The 26,573-nt window shown below is 32.4% G+C and overlaps 1 protein-coding gene across 1 annotated transcript in view; it reads left to right on the top strand.

Moving 5' to 3' along the window:
- LOC111149283 (protocadherin 10) overlaps positions 1-26,573 on the top strand; it is a 60,273-nt gene that overhangs the window by 10,516 nt on the left and 23,184 nt on the right. Inside the window, exon 4 of the mRNA XM_022506265.1 lies at positions 2,151-2,456. Coding sequence (XP_022361973.1) covers positions 2,151-2,456 — 306 coding nt within the window. The remainder of the gene's footprint in view (positions 1-2,150; positions 2,457-26,573) is intronic.

Raw genomic sequence — 26,573 nt, 5'->3', positions numbered from 1 at the left:
TTTCTATAGATAGATGATCATATTTAAGAATATGAGAGTCTGGGTACAGGTGCCCGAAAGGACACAGAAGATTATTAATGGTTCTGTGTAGTATATTTAAAATGATATTTATCAGTCCACGTGAGGAAAAATTGCATTAATTCCAAATTTTGCATTGTATACCCATCTTTATTAGGGTCTAATAATACAATTTGATCTTACTATTTGAATTAACTCCACCAACTTCAAATTTAGTGCCTTGAATTTAATTTTCAACAAATGATTGCTCATAATAATTGGACTTTTAACAGTAGTTCCATCTATCAAAAAATCTTTTTTTCTCTATCACACTGCAAATATGGAGCAGTTCTAGTACAGTATTTACAGTATTCAAAATACAAATCTCTCTGGTTCTATAGCTTCTGCCGACTTTGTATGTCAATGTGTATCAGGGACATTGTCCTTTCCTTACTCTTTTCCTTTACACATAGCTCCTTGAAGAAATTGGATAAAAAAACTGAGCTACTCTGGTGTCTAGAAAAACATTGACTTGTTTTACATGCTTTTTTAGTCTGGGTCCTTATCCTGGTTTCAGCTCACGTTTTAAGTTCCTCAACAGTTCACTGATCAGTAATTTATTTCCCGGTTTATGCATGACAATTATCAATGGAACATTATAATCGAAGTCAGACTCGGCATTATACATAGTTTAATTTAAAATAAAAAAGTCATAAAGTGAGATTAATATAGGATAAGAAGCTTTGTTTTATTTCTTTAAACATAATTTACATAATTCACTGTTCTGAACTCCAAAATACTTGTGAATAATCTAGAAGATTAATACTCTGAAAAATTTTTTTTCTATATTTTATTCATACAGATGTTAACATACACACACAAACAAGTAAAGCAGTTTGTGACACAATACCATCAGGAATTTATAAACTAAAGCTGACTCAAGAGTTCAAATCGCTCATGGTATTTATAAGAAGAAACAATCAGATGGGTTCATTAAACAAATATTAATCTGTCAATTAAAAAAAGAAATCTATACTCATTTGAGAGTTTCTTTTATACAGAATAATCACACTCAAATTACTTTAAATTGATCCTGTTTAAAAATAAGCACAGTAAATGTGTTGGTATGTTTAGAAAAATATTAAAATGTGATTTGGGTTTATGTACTTGTTTTTCTGCATGGGGTATTTAACAAAATAAGTATCAAAAAGTATTCTATAATGCTCAAAAATTGTTACGTTCTGCTTAAGAAACTGAACTTTTTTGAGTCATAATCAGATAATGTTGAATAATCTTGTTAATCTGTGGGAGTGAAATTTGAAGATTTCATTTGAAATCTTAATATTCTCGGATTAGTGGGGAAACAGTTCTGTGTTGACTAGGACAAGTGTTTTTCCAATATGGAACAAGTAATAAAGTATTTGTCAATAGTTTCTGTACCTGACTCACAATACACTCGATTACCCTGGTTTCACTAATTACAGTCGTTTGTTCTGGGTTTGTCTGCAGTGGTAAGTGATAAGTGGTTTGTAGTAATATGGGCTACCAGAATGTCATTGAAATATACCTTTTAGGGTCATTTTCTGAGAACCTGAGAAAGCATGCTTTTGGCCACTCATGTAATGTTTCATTCTTGTTATTTATGAGTTTATCAATATGAGTGCTGTATTTCTGTTGAATTTCACTTTTTATTTCATATCCAGATTTCATAATCTATATATCATCATTTGTGCTTCACATAGTTCGATGTTTTTGTCTCTAAGGAAGAAAAACTGTTGGATGCCTTATCATCATTAGAGATTATGGATTATAAAAGATATACACTGTGCATTTTTCTCTGTTATGAATTTCACTAGAGATTTAAAAAAAAATATTTGTCCTTTTTCTACTCACCATTCCCTAGTTACTTAAATAATTTAGAGTCAGACTTTTTTCCCAATACTCTGAGAATTTTAGAAACATCTACCTCAGGGTCCTCTTTGCTAGAAGTCTAACCCTTTGGAAAATAGTACAAAGACATTTTTGGTTCCTATGAGGTTAAGGCAAGAAAATTTGGGCAAAATGCATTCACCCAGCACTCTTTATGTTACCTGTAATCTCTCACATTAGTGAAACCTGAATCTGGAGTTTCTTTTTTTTTTTCCGGGTTACAGGTATGGATCTCTTCTCGAACTGCACTGAGGAATGCAAAGCGCTGGGCCACTCAGATCGGTGCTGGATGCCTTCTTTTGTCCCCGCTGATGGACGCCAGGCTGCTGATTATCGCAGCAATCTGCATGTTCCTGGCATGGACTCTGTTCCAGACACCGAGGTGTTTGAAACTCCAGAAGCCCAGCCTGGGACGGAGAGGTCTTTCTCCACCTTTGGCAAAGAGAAGGCCCTTCACAGCACTCTGGAGAGGAAGGAGCTGGATGGACTGCTGTCTAATACACGAGCGCCTTACAAACCACCATATTTGAGTAAGTATTACATAAAAGGCTTTATCAAAGTATTCCCTTTGAGGGAATAAGTTCAACATGCCATTCTTCTTAGTAAAAATAGAGTTCAGGTTGTTTTCCGAAACAAGATAAAAGTGACTCTTGGATGCAGGCAGCCCTTTACTATGGAAAAATGAATATACGTATCAGGAAGACAGGTTCCTGTGTTAGGACATGGTTGTTGACAACAATCAAACATAACTTTTGATGTTGAAAACATTTTTCAAATGTGCTTCATATTTCCTTTGAATATTGATCTCTTGTTTACTTGATTTCCATGTGTTTTGAAGGGCTTAATTAAGATGGAAGAACATCTCTTGACACTTGAGTCACTGAGAGATTTTATTTATTTATTTTTTTGATGCCAGCATTATCACATAATCATCCTTTTTCCATAGTGACATTAAACATTTTAGGCTAAATTAGGAAATCAGTGCAGCCATCACTTTGGCCATTCAATGTAATTTAGAAATATGTTCATATGGAGTAAGTCTCTGATCAGAATCAGAGGAACTATGTGAAGGAAACATAGAAATAAAGCAATAATCTTCATTTACTTAAAATAATATGTTCTTCTAACATGGAGACATTGAAACCTGTACTCAGCTCTTTCAATATTGGGACCATATTCTCTAAGTGGATTATTTTATACAACCATTGTGAAAATAAAAATGCTTAGAGATTTTGTAGTGTATTTCCTTTGAGGATCTTGGCAATGAAACAATCCTATATTCTCTGCTACATAGTTATCTTTTCCTTTAGTTAATGGGTAAATGCCACTGACAATTCAATAGGTTGGTCAAACCATATAAACTAATGTTTGATAAAGGTGAAGCTCATAAAAACTCAGTCAAAAGATGACTTTTATCTTAAATAGCAGATCCAACATACATGATGTTTTCTTTCTTTCCTCTTCTAGTGTAAAAAAATCATAGAATCATAAGCTAGGAACAAAAATGAGACAGATTGCTGATGTGTATTTCTTTTATGATTTATGGATGGGAGGGAAATCGAAAAAAATACTGAAAGGAAAGAAAAAAGCTAGAAGAACATATATTTTAGCTCTTGTGAATGTAAATATGAAAGGCATTTCATTGAATGCATTGGGGACAAGATTGCTACTCTAGATATTGATAAGTCCTATGAATAAAGGAATAGATCTGCCACTGGATATATACATTGTGATGGCAACAAGGATTAAACTGTTTTATGAAGGATTGCCTCCAACTTTTCAAATTACTCAGAAATACCATTACCCCACACATGATATAGTAAGTATTTTAGCATTTCAGAAACAAATAATTGGTCCTAAACTATTAGGAGTATAAATATAATTGTATAAATATAATATGTATGCTGTATATTGTATTGAGTATAAATAATTGCTCCTAAACTATGCTGTCTATAAACTATTGATATTTGTTTTGCTTTATCTTTTGAAGTTAAAAAATACAAGAAGAGCACATATACTTAAGGGAAGTGTTGAAATGTCAAACGTAGTAACTATGATGAAATTTGGATGCTTGAGTCCTAAAGTTTAGCTCACACATCTACACACATTAGTGATTTCAAATAGCCTAAAATAGTTATGTGTGTTGCTAGAAATCAAAGAATGCATATGTTATTTAATTAAGAAAATTAAGATTTGTTTGCATATGATGCAGATATGGAAAAATAAGTTAGGTTTTAAAAACTATTTTATTTTTTCTGTGTTAGCCAACTCACGCCACTTAAAATTTAGGGTTTGGGATGAAGTGTGACCTGGCTGAAAAATAAGCAGAAATAGAAGTATTTTGTTGTTTTTACTTATACTATCCTTAGTTCTTCATAGAACTTCAGCTTTCAGGGTTTAATGCTATCTTAGACTCACACAATTATCTTAAAAATTATATCATGGTTCTGATTTAATAGACATAGACAATTTTATGGTTAATTTGATAGTATAAACTACAAATAACAACCCTGACCATTTTGCCCTCCAAATTCACATGAGAATAGTTGTTAATACTTGTACTATTTATCATCAGGAATGGAAATATTCTCACCTTCTAAATTGAAAAGAATGTCCCTTACATAATTAAACTAAGAACTTGGCACCTATAACTTGTATTTAACCAGAATGCTTAAATAATTATTGGGGTAGTAGTTTTCTTTTGTTGGACATGCATTTAGTTTTTTAGTGACTAGAAAGTTTACTTAATCTTAAGAAAGTAGCTGAATATTTATTTATTTTTGTAGAGCTCTAAAAATAAAGCCTAATGAAGCTACCACTGTCATTTATAAAATGATCAGGAAATGATAATATGCTTAATAATACAAATGAAATCATTGTCTATACCCAGGAACTTCCCATTTCTTTTTTTTTGTTTTGTTTTGTTTTGTTTTAAAGATTTTATTTATTTATTTGATAGAGATCATAAGTAGGCAGAGAGGCAGGCAGAGAGAGAGAGGAGGAAACAGGCTACCTGCTGAGCCTGCTGAGCAGAGAGCCCTATGCGGGGCTTGATCCCAGGACCCTGGGATCATGACCTGAGCCGAAGGCAGAGGCTTTAACCCACTGAGCCACCCAGGTGCCCCGGAACTTCCCATTTCTATACTTCTGATTATTAAATTTAAAATTAAAAATCATGAGGAACCAACTTCTACACAAAAGTACGTGTATGCACATGCTAAAAAACAGTTTGTGTTTTTTTAAAATGCCCAAATACAACTATGTTTCCTTTTTTTTTAATGTGTAAGGAAAGATCCACAAAGAGTATGGATGATGAATTTAATGAAATGGAAGTTATTTTTTAAATCAAGAATAATTTTGAAAACGTCAATTCAAACTCGTTAGTCATGAGCACTTTATGAGCATGCTTGATCTTATTTTTGTTATAATATCGTAGTTTGTTAATACTTTGATGAAAACCAAAGGGATACACTGAAAGATTAAAGAAATAATTATAAACATGTAAAAATGGTTGTATTCAAAACTCAGTGTTTTGATTTATCTTAAAGTGCTAGTGAATTTTAGCATAGCTTTACCTTTTCAGAGTCATAAAAAATACTAAAATATCACCTTAACTTTTAATAAAAATTAATCACTGTTTTTGACACTTATTAAAATAAAACATGAAAAAAATTATTACCTGGAGTTTAAAAATAATACCACATTTTATTGTGAGGAATTCAAAAATTTCTTTAGTATTATAGACATCTTATTTAAAATAACAGTATTTCAAATGACACAACGTTATACAGAAAAAAAAGGAGCATAAAAATGATTTAAGTTCAAGAATATAATACATAAAAGCTATATTATTAAGAAAATTTAGAAAAACCCAATAGTTAACACAACACCTAAATATTACTCTTGCAATCATTCTTACTTATGATTTTGGCTTCACATTTTGAACAACATTGCTTACAACTTTTGTTAGTAAATAAGCATATCTTTTGGTTCTAATCAGCATAAACAGTACAGTAGTAAAGGTGTAAGGATTCATTGGAAACTTGCTGATTTCTTGTCAATAAACCTAATCAATGCCTAAGAATTGACAACAATCAATAGACAAATAACCAATGAAATTTCACCTAAAATACATTTGTGAAAAATCTTTCTTTCATTTATTTAAAGGGTCATACAGTAATAAAATATACTGAACGAAATGAAAAACATACATTTACATAATAATTTTTTAAACCCTTAATCCATGAAATTTTCTAGACTCACAGGGCTGTAGGTAGTTCGCTATTCAACTATTTATTGAAGGGTCATGATTCATCCTCTGTTCACATTACACAGCATTTAGACTAGTCGGTGTGTGCCAAAAAATTACTGGTTTTCTCCTGACCTAATTTTATTTTTGCCTACTTTATGAGTCCTTTTGAAACTTCAATTCAACTCAATCTTAACACAAGAAAAGATGTCAGAACTTTGAACCATCCCATTTGAAAAATTGCTGACATTTTACCTAGACTTTTTTCAATAAACATCATTTTGAGAAAGTTCTTTTGGGCATCTATGTTATTTCTATGGTGCACTTCAAGTTTTTAGTTGATTAAAATTGTAGAGCATGTTTTGTTTAGACACATCTCTTTCAATCTCTTCATTGTCTCGATCTGCCTTCTCTGCGATTTTGTAATTTAACTCAATAGTGTGGTTAAGAGTATACATAAGATTCAAAATAAAACAACTTTTCTTATTGGTACACATTACCATCATATTTATGAATCCTTGTATATGTTTTCTCTGGGATTTCTATATTCCTGTAACGTCATAAACATAGCATCAGTTTATCAAATAATGAGGTCCATAAATAAGCATTATTATACAGGGCCTTTTTAACGTCTCTTTCTAGGTCCATACATCACTAAATGAATGGACATCTTTTCAGGATATTTTTTTCCTAGTACATATGTTAATTTTAGTACATATGTTCCCTTTTTCTCCAAGTTGTGTTACTTTTTAATAATATCTTATTTCTGAGACTTTTGCTTCTCTCACTCTTCTTTATAAGAATAGCTCTGGATTTGTGAACCTAACTTTCTCACTTTTTTAGTTTAAACCTTTGTGACAAATCCCTGGTCTTTGAATCACACCAGTCCTTCTGTTTTTCATTAAATTCCTTTGTTTAGTAATTAAGAATTGATCTCTCATAATTAAAGTAGTTTACTCACCTCGGTTTTGTGAGCAGGAAATAAATGATAACTCAGGGTCAGGAAAAAAACCAATCCCAGTTCATATTCTCTGTATATCTACTGTTAGATTTAATGTTCACTGAAGTTTATGATCTTTTACTTCTTTGAAAAATGATAATCTATTCACGATTTGTATTCTTACTGCAGTTAGCTGATGCAACAGCTGTCTGGAACTTTCCTGCAACTCCAGATAACTGAGATATTATCACATTATCTTATTTCTTCTGTAGTTGTTCAGTAATGGTCTACCTCAATTAATACGACTTCAAGTGAAAGCTATAAAAATCCTTCTGAGGTGAACGCTCATTTTGCATCTAGACATCTGGCAATTTCTGTAAGCAATTTGTTCACTTTCTGACATCAGTGCTTCTCGGTGACTTATCACTTGTCATTTAAAACTTGTGCCTTTGGGTGCATTGGAACTGGTTGGTATCCAATACTCTCTTGGCGTATTTAGACTCATTATCCAGCTATGCATATTATAAATGCTAAAAAATTATGTGATAAAAAAATGAATGAATGGCTGAATGACTATTTTGAAGTACCCAAATAATCTTTAATGCTGTCATTATACTTTCATTCACACACACGTCTGTACACAGTTTTGTTTTGTTTTTTCATCTCTAAGCAAACTTTATTTTCTTCCAATTCTTAAAATATGTTTTAAATTAGTTATCCTTCCGTCGTGGCTATTACAATACTACAAGTTTTTATAACGGGAAGGAGATTGTGAACTCATTCAAAATATTGATATGCACATATCCAAGGTGCTTTGTAAAATATGTTGGAGTTTTTCAATACTCTGAGATTTTAAACACCTTTTGATTCATTCTAAGAACTTATATTCTAAAAAGGTGTTAAGTTTGTTTCATACTTGTTAACTCTCTTAGAATTTAAATACTCGCTTTCGTACCAGATCTTTGAGATAATCTTTCCTTGACATATTTTATTTACTAGCAGCTTTCATAGTTTAGGTCTTATCTTTCACTTCTTTGTAAAGCTAATAGATACAAATTTTCATCTAGTGTAGTTACTTATTTTTCTTATATAATTCCCATGTAGGAATTATTTATTTGCATGTTATTAATTATATTTTTGAACTGACAGATACTTGGCTAAATAAAAAATATATTCAAGGTTTTTAGAGAAGACTTAATTGAGAAGTAATTAATATCTTTACTCAAACTCAATATTTTACAATCCTTAGTATATGAGTCTCCACCTACTATTTAAAGAAGTTTATTTCATGCATACTTTGCATTTTATTGGGCTAACATTTAGCATGTTAATATTATTTATATACCTCATTTTATATTACAGATTATTTCCATCTTCTTTCTTATTTTGTAATTGGAAGTAAATCCATATAAGCACTTGTCCATCATGTGAGTTTAAGAAAGGAAGATTATCAATTAAAATATAAATAGAATTATTCAATGAAAAGGATTATCTACTTGGGATTTTTTTCCCTGCTTCATCATACTGAAGATGTGTGGGTCAAAATTCAAATGCATTAAGTAAAGTAAAGAATCTGGAATATATAAATTCAATTGCTTATAAACATCATTCAACATTATTTAATACTCAATGTGCCAGACATTTTTTGGGTGAGTCTGCATCTTCTAAAGTCCTTTTAATAGGAATTAGATAGCATCATTTAGACAATATAGCTGGAAATTTGGACTGTGAGGTTCATTGTTCAGGATTAAATAGTACTATCAAATTAGGACTAAACTCAGCATAATGGGAGTCAATTTAATGTTTCCCAAAGTATAATAAAAAAATCTTGGAAGTTTTCTATCAAGGTCCAATAAGACTCCCTAATTACTTCATTAGTGGTCCCTAATCACCTACATCAGTTTAGGTGAGGACAGTATGGAGGATTTGAAAACATTGAATCCCAAATGTAATTACACACCAAAGGACATGGATAAGGACAAATTATAAACTAGAAATTTTCACAGATAAAGATCAGGGTTTTATTTCTGAATCTTTCATCAGTACATTTATGACATTATACTTGTACATTATACCTAGGCACACACCATTTTCTTTTTCCTAGGAATATCTTTCTTTTAACTATGAGATTGAAAAGATTATATGTGAATTTAATTTCAACAAAATTTCCATTATCTGTACAGTAGAGTGTTATTACAAAATTTCCATAATCTGTAGAGTGTTACTAAATTATCAGTGACAAAAAAATTATCAATGATAGCTTTTAAGTCATTGAATTCGACAGGTGATTGTAAACATATTTTCTGTGTTCCATTTCATGATTCTGTTGTGTGGATACATTTGTGCAAATAGATATCTCATACAGAAACATTGTATTTTTAATATGATTTAATTTTTAATTTTATCTCCCTATTATTTTAGCATGATTAACTAATGGCTCCTTCATTATCAGAAGCTGCTAAACATCAGAATATAGTGTTTTTTTGAGAAACAGATAAGTGATGTAATAAATTTTGGTCTGTTTCTTTATTTTTAAGATACTGATTGTACTTTTTGAGGACCAGTTCACACTGTGTATTATAGTAAAATTAATCATGACAGTGTGGAGGAAATAGAGGCCTATATTCTGAGGAAAACATTATTGTTACTGTTTGTAAAAATGTTATAATAAGTAGGACTTTTTTCCTCTTTTCATGCTGCTATTAGACACAATCCTACCCTAGATTTCAGTATTACCTGTGTTGGATATTCAATGGTGTATCTTACACATACTAGACAAGTGAGTTAGTTTGTCATCTAGTGGTGTAAGTTTCATTTTATGCCAATAACTATTTCAGCTGCAAGTTAGATAAAGACTGCATTATTCATAAAAAGCGTATTTGTAAATATTTTTTGTTAAAATTTTCAAGTAAGTGTCTTAAAGAGGAAAAAAGACCCAAGCCGAGGAGAAATACATAAATAAAATCAATATCAAATATATATTTCTTGAGTTTAATTTTGAATCATGGTGGATAAAGAAATAGCCATAATGAAGGGGGATTCTTTGCGAGCTCACTAAACATAACATTGGTTTTTGTCTCAAAGTGCGGCACATGGTAGAAAGTTCTGAGTCAACAATGACAACAGTATATAAAGTGTACATAATAAGTTTCTGGGATACACTTGATAGTGTATATAAGATAAAACATTTCCCATGTAGGTTTAATCAAAATAGTGTTAGGAATTGGTCCATAGGTATGAAGGTGAATGTTAAATAGTTTAACTGTTGCTGTCGTTTCATTCTTACAAAACATATAGAAAATCCGGAGGCTGACCTGTAAAATTAATATAAAATTATTGTGTTCTTTCTTCCCTACTGTTAATAAACCTAATGCCAAAACTAGTCCCCTTGCTAGTCACTGGTGGTGTGGGTTTAAGATTTTTTGCCAGAGAAGTACTCATCAGATGATTATATTGAAGGTCATGAAATCAAGATGTTTTGGTAGCTGTATCTTGATTCTTGAATTACCTCAATCTTTTTTGATAAGAACAAAGATAATAGAAAACAATACTATGTAGAACCCACAGAGTTCTACTAAATTATACTTTTAAACATAAAAATGATGGATAATTTCATGCATATACAAAAATTGAATAGTACTAAACTCTCCATATTCTCCAGCCTAAACTGTGATCAATTCTTGGCCATACTTGTTTCATCCAAATGCGAAAACACTGTCTTTTCACTCAGATTTTTCAAGCAAATCCAGAGATCCTACAGCTTACTCCATTAATATTTCAGCATATGTTTATTAAAGATAAAGTTTATTTTTTACATGACCACAAGAACAGTATTCCTCTCTAAGGAAAGTTCTTACTATCATTGGTTATCTCATTATTGTTCAAATTTCCATAGTTTTTTCATAAATATTATTTAATTTTACATTTATTATTTATAATTTTCTCATAAATATTATTAATATCACCTATATTTTATTAACTTGATTCATAATTAAAATAAGCTCCACACATAGCAACCCATTTTTAGTTTTTTATTTTTAAATTTTTATTAAAGTGTAAAATACACATAAAAAGGTGCAGAAATCACAAATGCATAACCCAAGTTTTCACAAAATGAGCTCACTTGCATAATCAGCGATCCCAACATTAACTTGGTACCATGTCCAGTAGCCAAAAAGTCCTAGTACTTCAAAAAGTACCTCAAAAAGCCCTGTATTCTGTCCTCTTCTACTACCACCAGAGGAGGTGCCACTGTCCTGACCTCTAACCAAAAATGAACTTTTCTGGATTTTTGAATTTATATAATTTGAATAAATGAAATAGAATAATATTTTTGTTTCACTAAAATATAATAGCCAGATATTCTCTCTGATAATATAGGGAAAGCAATCAGCAGAGCCTAAAATACACCAATATGTAAACTAAAAAGACAAGTTAGTTAGCATGTGCTCCCCTTGAACATGATTGCTCTTAACTATTTTTGGAATTCTTATCATGTCTAGTCTTTCACAAATGCTTGGTACCTGTCTTTATATCTTTCTTATTTATGGAAACATCTGTTAACTTAGTGGTGTTTTATAAAAGCAAATATTTAAATATGTTCATTTGAATACCAGATTATATGTCTGTATTTCCCATTTTTTTGAGTCTAGGTTAGAGGATTGTGGCAAATTGGCACTCAGGATGCTAAAGGGAGACTTACTAAAATAAAGAGATTAACCTTTTGGAAAATGGCATATCTAAAGAGAGTTTAAAAGGATTGAGGGACTGTGAATTGAGAAGAAAAGGGGAGAGGTGACTTAACAAATGTTAAGTGTTTAAACAAATACTACATAGATAAGATAAGGATCAGTTAATCTGTCTTTATTGAGAGCAGAAAGGAAAAAATGGATCTATATTGCATCCTGAGAGATGTGAATTACACATTATGGGAAATATCCTGACCCTGACATTGGTATTTGCTCCTGAGAGATGTGGAAACACTTTACCTAGAGAGCTTTACAAACTACAAACGTAGGCATATGTCAGCTGTGATTTGGTGGAATAGCGCTTTCTAGCCCTGATATGTATTTCCTGCAGAACACGCCTTTCCCAGCACCGGGGCTGGTGAAGGAGTGAAGCGGATGAGGCTCAGTTTTCCTGGAGGACAAAGGAAAGGCAAGTGAGAAAGCCTAGGTTTTTATACATTCCCTTCCCTTTCTGTTTCTGTGTAGATGGCTTGTATTCCTGAAGGATTTTGAAAGGAAAAAAATTGGATTCGTAAAGCCATTTTTGTCCCCCTCCCATTGAATTGCAATGGATGGTTAAATATCCAGGACCAGAAATTAAGAAATCATAGTTTTAGAAGGAAATTTGCGGACATGTGTACAGGGCAAACGTCAAGTATAAAATGTCTATTACATTTATAAATATATAGAGAGATAGATATGCAATATATAACATAGATCATGTCTATTGAAAGTATGTGTTACAACTTAAAAATGTATATAATAATAATAAATAAAAGGAAGACAGATGACTAGACTTTAAATACCTGACTTTGTCAAATACTGAATCTTCATTGAGCTGCTTTATTTCTCTTATAATAAGAATTCTCCACTTGTGGTATCATATTATCTTCTGCTGAATTTTAAGGAAAATCCTTGGTATCAGTTACTGTGAAATGGCTCACGATTAAATAAAAAAATGAAACAGACATTAATAATGATTCAACGTCAAGTTGCCTCTTTTTTCTTTTCTTTTCTTTTCTTTTTTTTTTTTTAAGATTACATTTATTTGAGAGAGAAAGAGATAATGAGAGAGAGCAGGAGCAGGGAGGAGAGGGAGAAGCAGGCTCCCTGGAGCAGGAAGCTTGATTCCAGGACCCTGAGATCATGACCTGAGCTGAAGGCATATGCTTAAACCCACTGAGCTACGCAGGCGCCCCAAGTTGGCTACTTCCTTAAACCTAGTAGTAACATGTGTTTTCTTAATTATTTTGGAAGATATTGCAACACACTGTATATGATCATTATATTTTGGTTACTTTGGAGAGTAAATGAAAAGGTAGCATTGGCCTGAAAACAGAAATCATGAATGAATTACATACTTAAAAAAAATAAAATGAAAAGAAAAATAATCAAATGGGAAATTGTATTAGCTAAACATTAAGTCTAAATCTAATAACAGTAGTAGCTACTACTGAAGGTCCATTTTACAGGGAAGAAAAGATGAAATAAGACACGATAAAGGCACTGATTTCATAAATACACAACCAATGTTATAAGGTGATAGTTATTTTTATCTATCAAGGGTGACAAAGTAATTTTTGAATTAGATATAGGAATAATTTGTGATTATATAAATATACTTAATTATATAGAGCCAAAGGAGTTGTTTTGTATTAGACAATGTAAAAATGCCTTTTATTGATAGACTGGAATGAATTCTATCTCCTTTGAACTTTACTAAGCTAAGTATTTGGGAAATCAGTATTTTTTAATTATATATGGGATGGTGTGAAGATAATTATTTCTCAAATTATAAGAACAAAATATTGACTCATTGAAATTACTGAGAAAGGAAATTTTTTTTAATGCAGGCTTACTTAGAATTATTTTTAGGAAATACTTGATTTTAAATGATTTAATTTTCACCTCTCTCATTTAATATCGAGCTTGGAATCTAGGGACATAATTCTTGGGAACTTAAATTGCTTGCTTTGTATGAATTCTTCATAGAAATTATATTTTCATAATGCTTATAGGGAAGGTGTGCTGATATATCTAAAATGGGGAAATATAGTCTTCCCCTTAAGTAAAAACATTTAAGGTAGTTTATAAAAGATATATTATATTGCTTTGAGGTTAATTTTAATTCTATGCCCTTTATTAATCTTTCAGAGTTTTTCATATTTCAATTACTTCCTAATTTCAGAAGGATGTTGATAGGTCCTATTATTTGTAATAGTATTATATATTGTAAAGTAGTGCCATGGTAGAGTAGAACTGTAAGGAAAGTGTTTAGCTTGCTGCTTTAGGCATGTCTTCCCAAGCTACTGACAAAAACAGGGTGATCCACATTCAAGAAAACTTATTGTTAAGAACCTGTTATATTCCAAGCATAGTGGTTTCCAGTTTTGTTCGCCCTAGAACTATATTACGTAAATGTTCTCTAGGCCAACTATAGAGGAAAATGATTATGGCTCATGAACTCATCACTGTCACATGGGAAAATAAGATTAATATCTTAATTTAAATACATATGTAATAATGGAATCAACTGAAATACTTGAGAGATATCCAGGAGGAAAACAGAAATATTATGAGAAGTTTGGTTGAAAAAGTAAAGGGCATCAGGTCAGGTTCATTGTTAGCGATCATACACAGACTTCTGCATCATCATTAGGTAGAAGGAAACAGTATCTTCTGCATAGATCAACATACTCGGATCAGGTCATCTCAGTGTCACCTGCTCTGCGCCAATCTAGAAATAAGCAAAAACATATTTAATTATTGCTATCTCCCCACCCTATACCTCATGCAAACTACCAGCCCTCTTCTGAGGTAATTTGGGGGAAAAAAGAAAAAAAAGAGGCGTATTACAACACTAGTAAAAAGTTCTCAACTCCCTCTTTAAAATGGACATGAAGCATAACCTTATTTACTTAGTTGGATTGTGGTCTTGGCAAATACTTGAAAAATATTCTAGTTTTGTTTTCAGGGTAAGTTTCCCCAAGCATCACCAATTTTATCCATTTTGACTTTATGATAACTTGAAATTATTTTCAGCAAATAACACTTTCTGATTTTGTTCTTATGGTAAATGTGTACTTCCTTTGGACTTGTAGCCCATGATACAATTACAAGAGTAGGTCTTTATATCTGTCCTCCTATCAGAGATGTGATGTGGTATAGTTAAGAGCGCCGGTTGCAGGGCTGATCTGCCAGAGTTCCAATACTGATCCAGCCAGTTACTAGCTGGGTGACCTCTATAATTTCTTTAACCTTCCTGTAACTCATTTACCTCCTCTGTGACATAGATCCTCAAAAGCTCATTGTAGAGATTAAATTATTTAACATATCTGAAACAGTGAGTACTTGGGCCCAGAGGAAGCACTCATTAAGTGTTCAAGGCAACCATATATTCAGTTAAAATTGGAACAATGACATCAGCCTGAGTATGGAGAAAATTAAAATTCTGGCTCAAATAGAACTAATTATGCTTTCTTTTACTTCCAGAGAAAAATCAGACTCCAAATGTTGTTTTCACAATATATCACTATTTTACATCTGCAGTATATATTCTTTCACATAATACATATTTTTTAAAAGTACAGTATCCCTATTTTTCTTTTATATCTGTGAAATCAATGAAACCGATTGAATAGAACCAAAGGTGTAATGACCAGCAAAGACTAGGTTTTATTCCTTTTATGGTGATGTTAGTCACAAAGTGTGATTTTTAAAATGTCATGTTCTCATTATTTTACTTACTTTGTGCATTTACAATGAGTAAAGATACTTGATCGTGTACGACAAATAGTAAAAATAATCTGACAAAGAATACACTTTTGAGATGATAGATTCTTATTTCAGTATAAGCAGCAGCATATAATATTTGAAAATAAAGAATTTATATTTCTTCAGGCCAAAAACAAAAATTTTAAGTGATACGAATAGATGCCCATATCTAATTTGACACAATCTACATTTTGACAATCGTACTAATACATTAGAGTAACTTCTGGCCTTAGGCAGGGCATTGTTACTCCAAAGAGTTCTGATATCCTTGTGTCAGAGACGCAGATGCCCAAAGATCATCACAAAGTAAATGTGAAAATTGAGTCTTTCTATAGGATATACGATAGATATCTCTGTCTGTCATAAATCAGTACTTGAACATGCAAAAGCTCAGATATTTTCTTGCCTCTTTCTTCACTAAAATCCCATTTGATAAACCTAATTCTCTGAAGCGTCATTGTATATTTATGTTTTTGTAACTTTGTCTTTAAAAGTCACATAGAACTAGCAAGTGATGTCAGAAGCTCATTTGAGAAGTGCCTAAAAATCTACCCAAACTTTACTTTTTGTTTATGGTTTTTTTCACTGGGCTCTCTGTGTACTGTCCATGAGTATGATTCTATGTGTTTTCTGTCTCCTGCCTTCCAGGTTGGTTTTGCATGTATATCACTAATCTGCCTGAATAACAATAGCCCTAACAACTAAGTTTTCGTGCCTGATAACAATCCAGCATTATATATTCTTTTTATGTGCATATTTCATATGTTTTCATATGAAAATAAAAATTTCTCATCTTTTTATAAAATGGTGAAAATTCCTGCACTTAATAGTACTGTTGCCCAACTATGGGAAAAAAAATGGAATTTTAAAACAGATTTAATTGTTTTTTTTCATTTATATATCTGTGAATGAAATCACAGCGTCAACTGCAATTAAGCGTTTTCTCTCTTCTCAAAATGCACTGTTTTTCCATGATTCTACTTTAAGTTTCTCAGCTCATTAACAGATACAGATACACAAGATATTTACTTTATTATAATAAATGCCTTTGGCTATCATTGGAAAAGATCTCTCAGAGTGTAACCAAGGAAGGATTTATAGAATTCTACTTTGGGGCCATTATTGGAGCACTATCTGAATGATTTTAACTGATAGAGAAATAAAGGTGTTCTTGGAGTACAGAATTGAACAAAAGTGTGGAACTGGAGAGCAAATGTATATGAAGAAGTGAATAATATAGGTTGCCAAATCTATAACATAAATCCAGGGGGAATAGTTAGAAATAGTTTGAAATAGTTTAGGAATAAGGAATAGTTTGAAAGTTATGTTTTGGAGAGATTAAGACTCATTTTAAGTGACAATACCAATAGTAATAGTAGCTAACAATTGTTAAGAACTTATCAGCCTAGCACTCGTGATTCTAAAAACTTTTCAGATATTAATACATATAAGCCTTACAATAACCAAATGAAATAGGTATTCTGGCCCATTTACAGATTATAAAATTAAGAAAAAGAAATGTTCAGTAGCTTGTCCGTGGTCTGATGGCTAGAGGGAGAGAGCTAGACTTTATTTGAGACCACCTGATTCTAGAGGGAGCATTTGTTTGTAACCCATTCACTAGTTGAGTCCCAGGCTTAAGAAGTGAGCACTGCTCAGAGGGGGTCAGAAAGGATGTGTTGTGTGGTGTTTTTGGTTTTGTTTTTTTATCAGCAGAGTGTTATCGGCATTGTCAGGCTTTGTGGCAATAAGAGCCTGGTGGACAATGACAATGAAAGGATTACTATTAGAGAAATTTTGGAAAAAAAAAAAAAAAAGAAAGAAATAGAAAATATTAGAATTCTCAATGTAGCAATAAAAGATAAAGAAAATAGTTATCCAGGACCATTCTGAAAACTTTAGACTGAATGATTGGGAAAAGTTTGCACTCCCGCTTTATTACTACTGAGGATCACGTGCTAGAAGGCAATACGTGTTTTTGTTTTTATTTTCTAAGATTTCATTTATTTATTTGATAGAGAGAGAGAGAGTGCGAGTGGGGGTGAGGAGCAGAGAGGGAGGGACAAGCAGACTCTGTGCTGAGTGCTCAGACCTACAAAGGGCTGCATCTCACAACCCTAAGATCAGGAGCTGAGCCAAAACCAGGAGTTGGTAGCTCAACCCACTGAGCCACCCAGGCACCCAGAAGGGACTACATTTTGATTGGAAAACTAATAACCAGCTAGGAGCACCCTTGAAAGTACGTATCAGTAAGATGGAGAAGATGAAATATGTGTACTTTATTAAATTAATATTTAATATTTTTGGAAGTGAAAAGTAGATACAAGGAAAGATGATAACTGAAAATATTAGTAGGTTGAGGTTATTTTTGGATAGGAAAGATCTGATCAACGCATGTGACCTTTAATCACTTAAAATATGTTATTTTAAATGCCATAATTAAAATTATCCCTGTGTTTTCACTATTTCTGTGAATTGCCAACCAGATGTTCCCAGGATGAGACTTACTTGTGCGTCTCTGTGAAAGAATAAACCAGAAGCTATATTTTACTTAAAAAAATCAGTTTCACAGTTATAAAGTAAATTTAATGTTCGTTTATGATCATTACCTGCCTTATTTTTTTCTTTGTTAAGATGTGTGGGAAAAAATGTTCCATGCTTTTCTATAGGTATTTAGCCTTTTTTAAATTTTTTTTTATTTTTAATTTTATTTTTTATAAACATATAATATATTTTTATCCCCAGGGGTACAGGTCTGTGAATCGCCAGGTTTACACACTTCACAGCACTCACCATAGGTATTTAGCTTTTATTGCTACTGATACTACTCCAGGCTTGAGATTCGGGACAGAATCACTTCTTTCAACAGCTCCTTTCACCACTTTTTTCTTTCACAATTACCTTAATATTGAGTGATCAGCTCCAAAACACCCAGGTAATCATTTGATTGCAAAATATTTCGTTAAATTTGGGAGATTTAGGGTGATGGAATGCAAACTATTTCCAGATTCGTAAAGTATAAACTCTGGGTCTTCACTGGGCTCTGTGAGGAGATGCAAGTGTACTTTCTTTTGCATTCCCCAATCTGAGTCCTTTCTAACTAGCTGGCCAAAATTAACGAAGACCCCTCTGTTTTTCCATCTGGCTTCTACCGCTAAGTAGAGTATTAATTTATATTTATAGACATTTGACTTCAGTAGCCTCCTCTGAAAATTTTGGGAAGCTCCCTGTTGTGACCACAGTAATGTTCTCTAGCTTTCAAGTCTTTTTATGTTTAAACCCTGCCTACAGTCTTTGCTTCGTGTCATTCAATGATTGTCACCTTCTTGATACACCATTTTCCCCAGGTCCTTGTGCTTTGACACATTCTGTTCTCCCTCTGGAATGCTCTCTCTTCTCCAAAACCGCTCCTCATTACATCAGTGTGGCCATCTCTTACTCATTAATCAAAATTCAACTCATTTTACCTTTAATAAGAAGCCTTTCCAGACAAAGACAGATACACCTTCTTCTTATAGTTTCTAGATTTTTATACATGATCGCTGTTTTTAAAATATCTTGTAAAACAATTGTTTTTACTATTGGATTGTTAAATCTTTTAAAGCAGAATCTATGTGTATTCATTTTAGAATCTCAAGTCCCAGTAAACACCCATAAATGCTTATAGACTACACCAATAAATCAACAAATGAAACATCCTAAAGCTAAAGAAAGCAAGTGCTATTTTTTTTTCTCTTTAGTTATCTAGGTAGGCATCTTCCCAACTTACACAAATTAATATGATTATAATAATGTCTTTTTTTTTTTAATTTTTATTCATTTGACAGAGAGAGAGAGAGATCACAGGTAGGCAGAGAGGCAGGCAGAGAGAGAGGGAAGCAGGCTCACCGCTGAGCAGAGAGCCCGATGCGGGGCTCGATCCCAGGACCCTGAGATCATGACCTGAGCCGAAGGCAGAGGCTTAACCCACTGAGCCACCCAGGTGCCCCGATTATAATAATGTCTTAATGCCAAAACAAATAATCAAACAAACCCCCAAACCTAACCATTTTCATTCTTAACATAGTCTTCCCTGATTTCACCATCTTTCAAACTTCCATAATTTCCATGTCCTTTTTATTCTGGCCTTAACTATATTAGTCCTTTTGTTCTTTTTTTCTGATTGATCACTTTCTCTTTAAAAACTCCTTAAGCCTCAGGGTGACTGGGTGGCTCCCTTCGTTAAGCATCCAACTCTTGATTTCAGCTCGGGTCATGATATGAGAGTCCCTGCAGCAGGAAGTCTGCTTAAGATTTTCTGTCCGTCCCTCCTTTTGACCCTCCCCCACAAGCAGGATCCTGCACAAGCACACCTGCTTTCTCAAATAAATAAAAAAATCTTTAAAAAACAAAACAAAACAAAACCCTGAAGCCTCATGTTTCACCATCACCAACTGCTAATTTCACTAATATATTTTTTCAATGGTCTGTTGTGTGTCATTTGCAAACATGTATGTAAAAATTTAAGTAAATATAAGGTAATTAGACACGAGCATAAATGGAAATCCATTGTATTACATGTTTACAGGCAGGGACAGGATAACTATGGCTACAGGCAATTTATCTGACTTTCCTTTAGCTTTGGGGAGTTTCAGTGTAAGAATTTTTAAGTGTTGGATATTTTCACTCATCATCATTATTGCATAAATCATTTCCAGATTGGTTCTTAGACAGTTATTTTTCTGTGGTCTTGTGGCAACTGAATATCTCAGATTTTTTTTTTTTTTTGAATAAGACAAAATTTTGATTTTTTTTTTTGTGTGTGCGTGAGAACTTTATTACATATGCAGGTAGGTTTGTACAGTTATCATGTTTTAATAATGTTATAGATATATATAAACATACATTGTCAATACTATTTAACTAGAATCTGTTACTGGCCTCAGCAAAGGTTGATTATTTAAAATTTGAACTCTTTCCTAGATTTATTGTGATATTTTTCATAAATAGCAAGTGTATAGCATGACTTTTATTTATTATGTGGTTAAATATTTATAGTAATTAAGACGAACTCTATTGAAACATAAAGTGTAAAGTCATGAGAAGTAATTTAACTATTTAAGGATCCAAATCTTGTCACTTAATTAGTACATAACTAAACTTTAACAAGCATGATATAGTCTTATTTCAATATTTAGCATTTCTGAGATTTTTTTAAAAGGTGAGTTTGGCTCACTATCAGTTTTCAAAACTTTTATTTATTTATTTGAGAGAGAGAGAGCATGAGAGAGCAGGAGTGGGGGCAGGGAGGCAAGGAACAGAGGGAGAGGGAGAAGCAGGAAGCCTGGTGCATAGGTTGAGATCCTGACCTGAGCCCAAGGCAGACGCTTAACTGATGAGCCACCCAGGTACCCCGCCTATCAGTTTTCAAATCTTTATTTATCTGATGGTAGGTTAAATTGAAAGGGCAAGGGAGAGGTGGTTTAATGAGTTTCTAGGGGATAACTAAAATTAAAATGTACACAAAGGCTTAGATTTTAGAGTAAAGTATTTAAAATTATATTTATTATGCAAAAGAAGAACATTTTATCTAATATGTTATATCTATCTCACAAAAACAAAGATTTCATTCAAAACAAAGTTAAAATTTAATCCTGCTACAAAGAACTAATTTAAATGACAATTAAGGGTCCATCTATGTATGATATTTAATTCACTAAATATGAATTTATATTGTAGATAATGGAGTTTCATTTCTCTTTTTTTGAATTTTATTTGTATTTTTATTTACTTTCTTCTTTTGAATTTCAAATCTTAATTTAAATTTACAAAAATTTTTGATATCTTAATTTTAAATCGTTTTAGATGGAAAGACATATAAAATATATGAATTACAGTGTTATAAAATAATTAGAAAACATAATGCAACATTTTTCTAGGAAACACCGTAATATTGGCCTCAGTGGTAACCAGTGTCATCTGCGGTGTCATGAAGCAGACGCCTTAGGGTAGGTTTGTCAGGTTTAGCAAATAAAAGACGTGACACCTAAATACTGCATGGGACATATGTATACTACAAGATATTCATTATTGATTTGAAATTCAGATGTACCTGGGCACTCTGTATTTCCTCTGCCAACCTTGCTCAAAGGGTTTTGGAAGTCCATACGTAGTCTTGGGGTTCCTAACCTGTTTTAGTGTGAGCGGTCAGCCTTCCAACCCCTCTCTGAGCCAGTAGTTCCTGTTTTTAATCTGCTATTTGTTTTGATGTAGAAGCAACTGAATCATGTTAGGGGAAATCATATCATTAAGAATATTAAATAAACAGCCATTTTTACACACAGTTTCTAAGTCGTGTGTATTGTGTGTGTCTTTCTTGAAAATGAACTTGTATAAATTGTGTTGTAAGTATTTTAGTGACCAATCCAGAAGATTTTCCACTTATTTCCATGGCTTAATTATCTAAGGTTTTACTTAAATTATTTTGAAATTGTATTTCTGTTTCAGTAGGTTAGTAGTGCTTAATTAGATGTATGTCTACATATTTTTTGAAGGAAGGTCTTATGTATTTATTTTTGAAGTTTTTCCTATCTTTGGTGGAATTTATGCTTGGTTTTCATATAAAAGACAAAGTTGCACACATCACTAATAGTTGATCGAATATCACGGTACAATGATGTTTGTTGCGGATAGATCTATATGATCCCTATACCTGTAGGAATGACCAATCCCATTCAGGCATTTTTTCATGCCTTCTGTTTTGAAAATTAATGCTAATTTCAACCTTACAGAGAAATAACTAATTTGATCTTATAATGTTGTTTTGAAGGAAATTAGTTGAAATACAAGTGTCTAAATGTCAGTAAATGTTATCACTCATGATTCTAAAAGGAAAAAAGAACTATTTATTCTTTAAAGGAACATATAGATATCTTGTTAGAATTCTAGATACATAGAATAATGTTATTTATTTAACTTGAATGAAAGTATTCTTTGTTATTACTAAAGTCAGATAGTTGAGTGGATTGTCTTCAAAAGAAATTTCAAGGATACTTCTTCATTACCAGTATAAAAAATGTGATTTTCAAATAGTTCTGGAACAAATCAGTGTTCATATTTTAGTGGATTATGATTCCAGGAAAATTTTAACGATATCGTAAACATAAAGGGCCACATATGTTAGAGTTCCATTGCCTCATTATATACCAGTGTAGGGTGGAAGCATTTAAAAACTAATTTAGTCTCCAAACTCCATTTTAAGACACCAATGAGGCAAGATGGTTTTGTTCATCAAAGAGAGCCTGATGGAGTGGCCAGAGTGTGCTGGGTAGGGTCATGTCCTATTAATTTTTCCCTTCAGAGAAAATTTGTTAAGCTTCTGAGTCATAATTTTCCACATTTCTAGATGAACGTGGAATAGATCCCTTCAATCTACAAAATTTTATGCAATATCTTGCCATAGTAGATTTTTACTTTTCCCCAAATATTTTAACTTTAAAGTGTAATGTTTTTAGCATTTAAAAACAGATATTTAGAATATTGACAACTCTTGTGTTTAGATGGAAAATTATGCACGATTATTGTTTTTAGCTATCTTGCTTAAATCAATTTAGATAATGATAATAATCAAAGTGTATTGTCTAATTAAAGGAGCTGATACACTATCACTGGTTTTTGCTATAGAGTTCAAATCACTCTTAATTAATCTAGTTAATTGGAGTCAAAGATTTTTAAACCAAACAAAACTGAGTTACTATAATTTTACATCTACCCTCTCAAAAATATTAGTGGTACTTGCACGGTTGCCATAGCCCACAGACCAGAAACTTTCTAGTGAACCAGTTGTAAATGTACCAACACCTTTGTGTGAAGGTAATTTTAAATTACACATCCCACACACACACACAAACACATGCAAGTATATAGAAACTTCTAAAAGCTTATGGATTCTCTATCTAGAAGGAACCCATGATGTTTCAGGGGATTCATTTCCTCATGCAAAGCTATGTAAGGGTCATGGTATATTGTCACAGTTGTGGAATGTACTTCTGGACAAATGGAAGCTACTATTTTCAAGGTTGTTAAGTCTTTTAATTAACAATAAAATTTAGCTTGAAAATAAACTTTGAGCAATAAATTCTGAAATTTTCACTGATAGCAAATTCAGGTCTTTGCACAATGCATCACTCTACTTGATCTTGGGGGGCACATTCCAGCTTACGAAATAAATTCCTTCTTTGCACATACCATTCTTAGTGAGCAAAGTCATTTTTAATCTGTAGCTTCAAATTAGTATGCGGTCTTCGTCATAACTAAAATAGAGCAGTATGGGTTATGCTGACTATTGTTCAGTAACAAAAATTTAACGGAGTACATTTTAAAGATCTAATTGGCTTTATTAAATGATTCACAATCGGACGGCATCCCTTCTAGCAAATACAAGAGCCCTCCAAGGAATTTTACAAAATGGAAGGTTTTTATAGAAGAAAGGTGGGGCAAGAAAGTTATTAGCAAAAGTAAAGGATTATTCCAGGCAAGGCTGCTTTCCCTTGGGGGAATAAGATAGGGAGGGGTCTTAACATGCAGATTACCTCATCTTCCTTTGGGGAAGGGAGAGGGCACTTGTGTCTGACTCACTGGTGCTAATCGCTCATCAAAAAGTTTCTTCTGACTGGTTAATACTACATCTCTCCGGGAGACTGAAACTGCATTTAGATTAGGTATGAGGCTCCAGTTTAGGAATTTGATCTAAGTGATGTCTTTTTGAAAGATGAAAACGACAGGCAGTGGTTTTCTTTTTAATAGTAGTTAAGGGTGCTAGAATTGCTAGAGCTAGAATCCAGTCTCTGGAAAGAATGTGCTCAACATGCTAGGCTCCTCTCTTAGAAAAGATCCATTTTACTCATTCATTCATGTCAATTTCTCTACCACAAAATTACACTTGCCAATTTCTTACCTCTTCAAATACGCATGAATTTATCTTTTAACAAACACTTATTAATTGCAAATCACATTGTAAGCACTACGTACACTTGACCTGAACACTTGGCTTTAATATGTATCTTTCTTGCACATGTGTTCTGAGGGATTATTTGAGTCATTTATTTCACAAAGTTTTCTTTCTAAAAGACTAATCAAGTTTATATCTGGGAACCACTTTCTCCAGATGAATTGTTTTCCAGATATATTCTATAATCCCTTACTGCTTGACGGAAGGAAGAAGGGAGATTTAGCATGAGGATGTTGTGAATGTTACAAAGTAAATGTAAGAATACAAGTTTATGCTGCACTAAGCTAGTACTATTGGACAAAAGACAACATATATTAACTGAAGGCTTTCGGTCTTTTTATAATTCATAATAAACTATAGCATTTAATCAATTTTTTCATTATATATATATTTTTTTAAAGATTTTATTTATTTATTTAGCAGAGAGAGATCACAAGTAGGCCAAGAGGCAGGCAGAGAGAGAAGAGGAAGCAGGCTCCCTGCTGAGCAGAGAGCCAGATGCGGGGCTCGATCCCAGGACCCTGAGACCATGACCCGAGCCGAAGGCAGAGGCTTAACCCACTGAGCCACCCAGGCGCCCTCATTATATATATCTTAAAATTTAAAATCTTTCTGTCTTTTTTTTTGTGGAAAGGAAACATCTACAACATGAACCATGTACAATTATATTTTAAAATATAAAAGCAAATCTAATACTGTTCAAGGGGTGTTCAAGCAGTGACCCACATTTAGTAGTTACTGCTACTATGCTTATTGCTGGACTTTACAGTTAAACAATAACAACAACAACAACAACAAATTAGCAAGATTTTGAAAGAGAATCCTCGAAAATATCTCAAGAATAAGATAGAGGAAAGTTAAAAGAATTGATTATTAAACTGGACAGACCTCTAATGGAGGCTTGCTTTTAAACGATATTTCAGTTTATGATATGCTTTTACTCAGGGAACAGAGGGCAGGTGTTTCTGACTTCTCTAAGGGTAATGGGCTTTAACTCTTGTCTGCTAGATTCACTTTACATATAAAGAAATATCCTGACCATGAGGCTCATTAAACATTTTAATGTGCTTTGGAGTAGGTTACTGATCTCAGCCTCTGGAATTTTTTTACTGCAGTGGAGTCTCAATCATCTGGGATATTTGAAGGCTGTTCTTTCTTTCAGTCACAGAAATAGGTTAAGTCCCTTCACATATTTATATATTTCTTTAGCTTCTGTGCTTCATACTGTCATAAAGTATAAAAGGTATTTTGCTTCCTGTTATGCAAGTACAGAAATGTGAATATTTAAATTATTACGTTGTCATTTTAATATATTACACCAAACTATTTTTCACCAAGGTAATTATACTATTATACATGGTATAAAATAGGATATCAGTACTGATATTTTTACTATTGTCTTTGCAACATACATGCTTATAGTCATCGATCAGAATTTATAGAGTCCCAAAGTTGAATATTATACTTTACAAATTATCAAAGGCAATAATAGGAGTCCACAATATGAGGAAAAATATGCATCTTGGAACTTTTATCAAAAAATATGTTAAATATATGCATACATATGTATTAAATATAAACACATATATATGTGCTAAACTACAAAAAGTAAATATTTGAGTATCTCTTTTCCTTAAGAGTGATTTTTTTTTCATCCATAGTTCAAACAATAAGATAAAGCTCTTAAATGTGAGATTTCTGTGATTTACTTTGAAGAATAAATGCAATGAATGAGTAAGTAGAAATAAAAAGAAATACTAACAGTCCTTTTCCTATTACTTTAGATTTGACTGAAAAAATCTTTCATCTCTATCAAGTGACCAGTTCCCTACATATGCTGATGAATAGCTAGGGGAAAAAAAACACATTTGTGAATTCAAAAGAAAAAGCAGAAAATTTTCAAGTATGCTTTCATAATTCCGAAACACATGTAGAATACATCATAAAGCATAGAGATTCAATGTATTT

Source organism: Enhydra lutris, unplaced genomic scaffold, assembly GCF_002288905.1.
Source record: "Enhydra lutris kenyoni isolate GAN:26980312 unplaced genomic scaffold, ASM228890v2 scaffoldscaffold21, whole genome shotgun sequence".
In the NCBI taxonomy this organism is placed as follows: Eukaryota; Metazoa; Chordata; class Mammalia; order Carnivora; family Mustelidae; genus Enhydra; species Enhydra lutris.
Note: the sequence above shows the minus strand (reverse complement) of the source record. Positions and strands in the feature narration are given on the sequence as shown.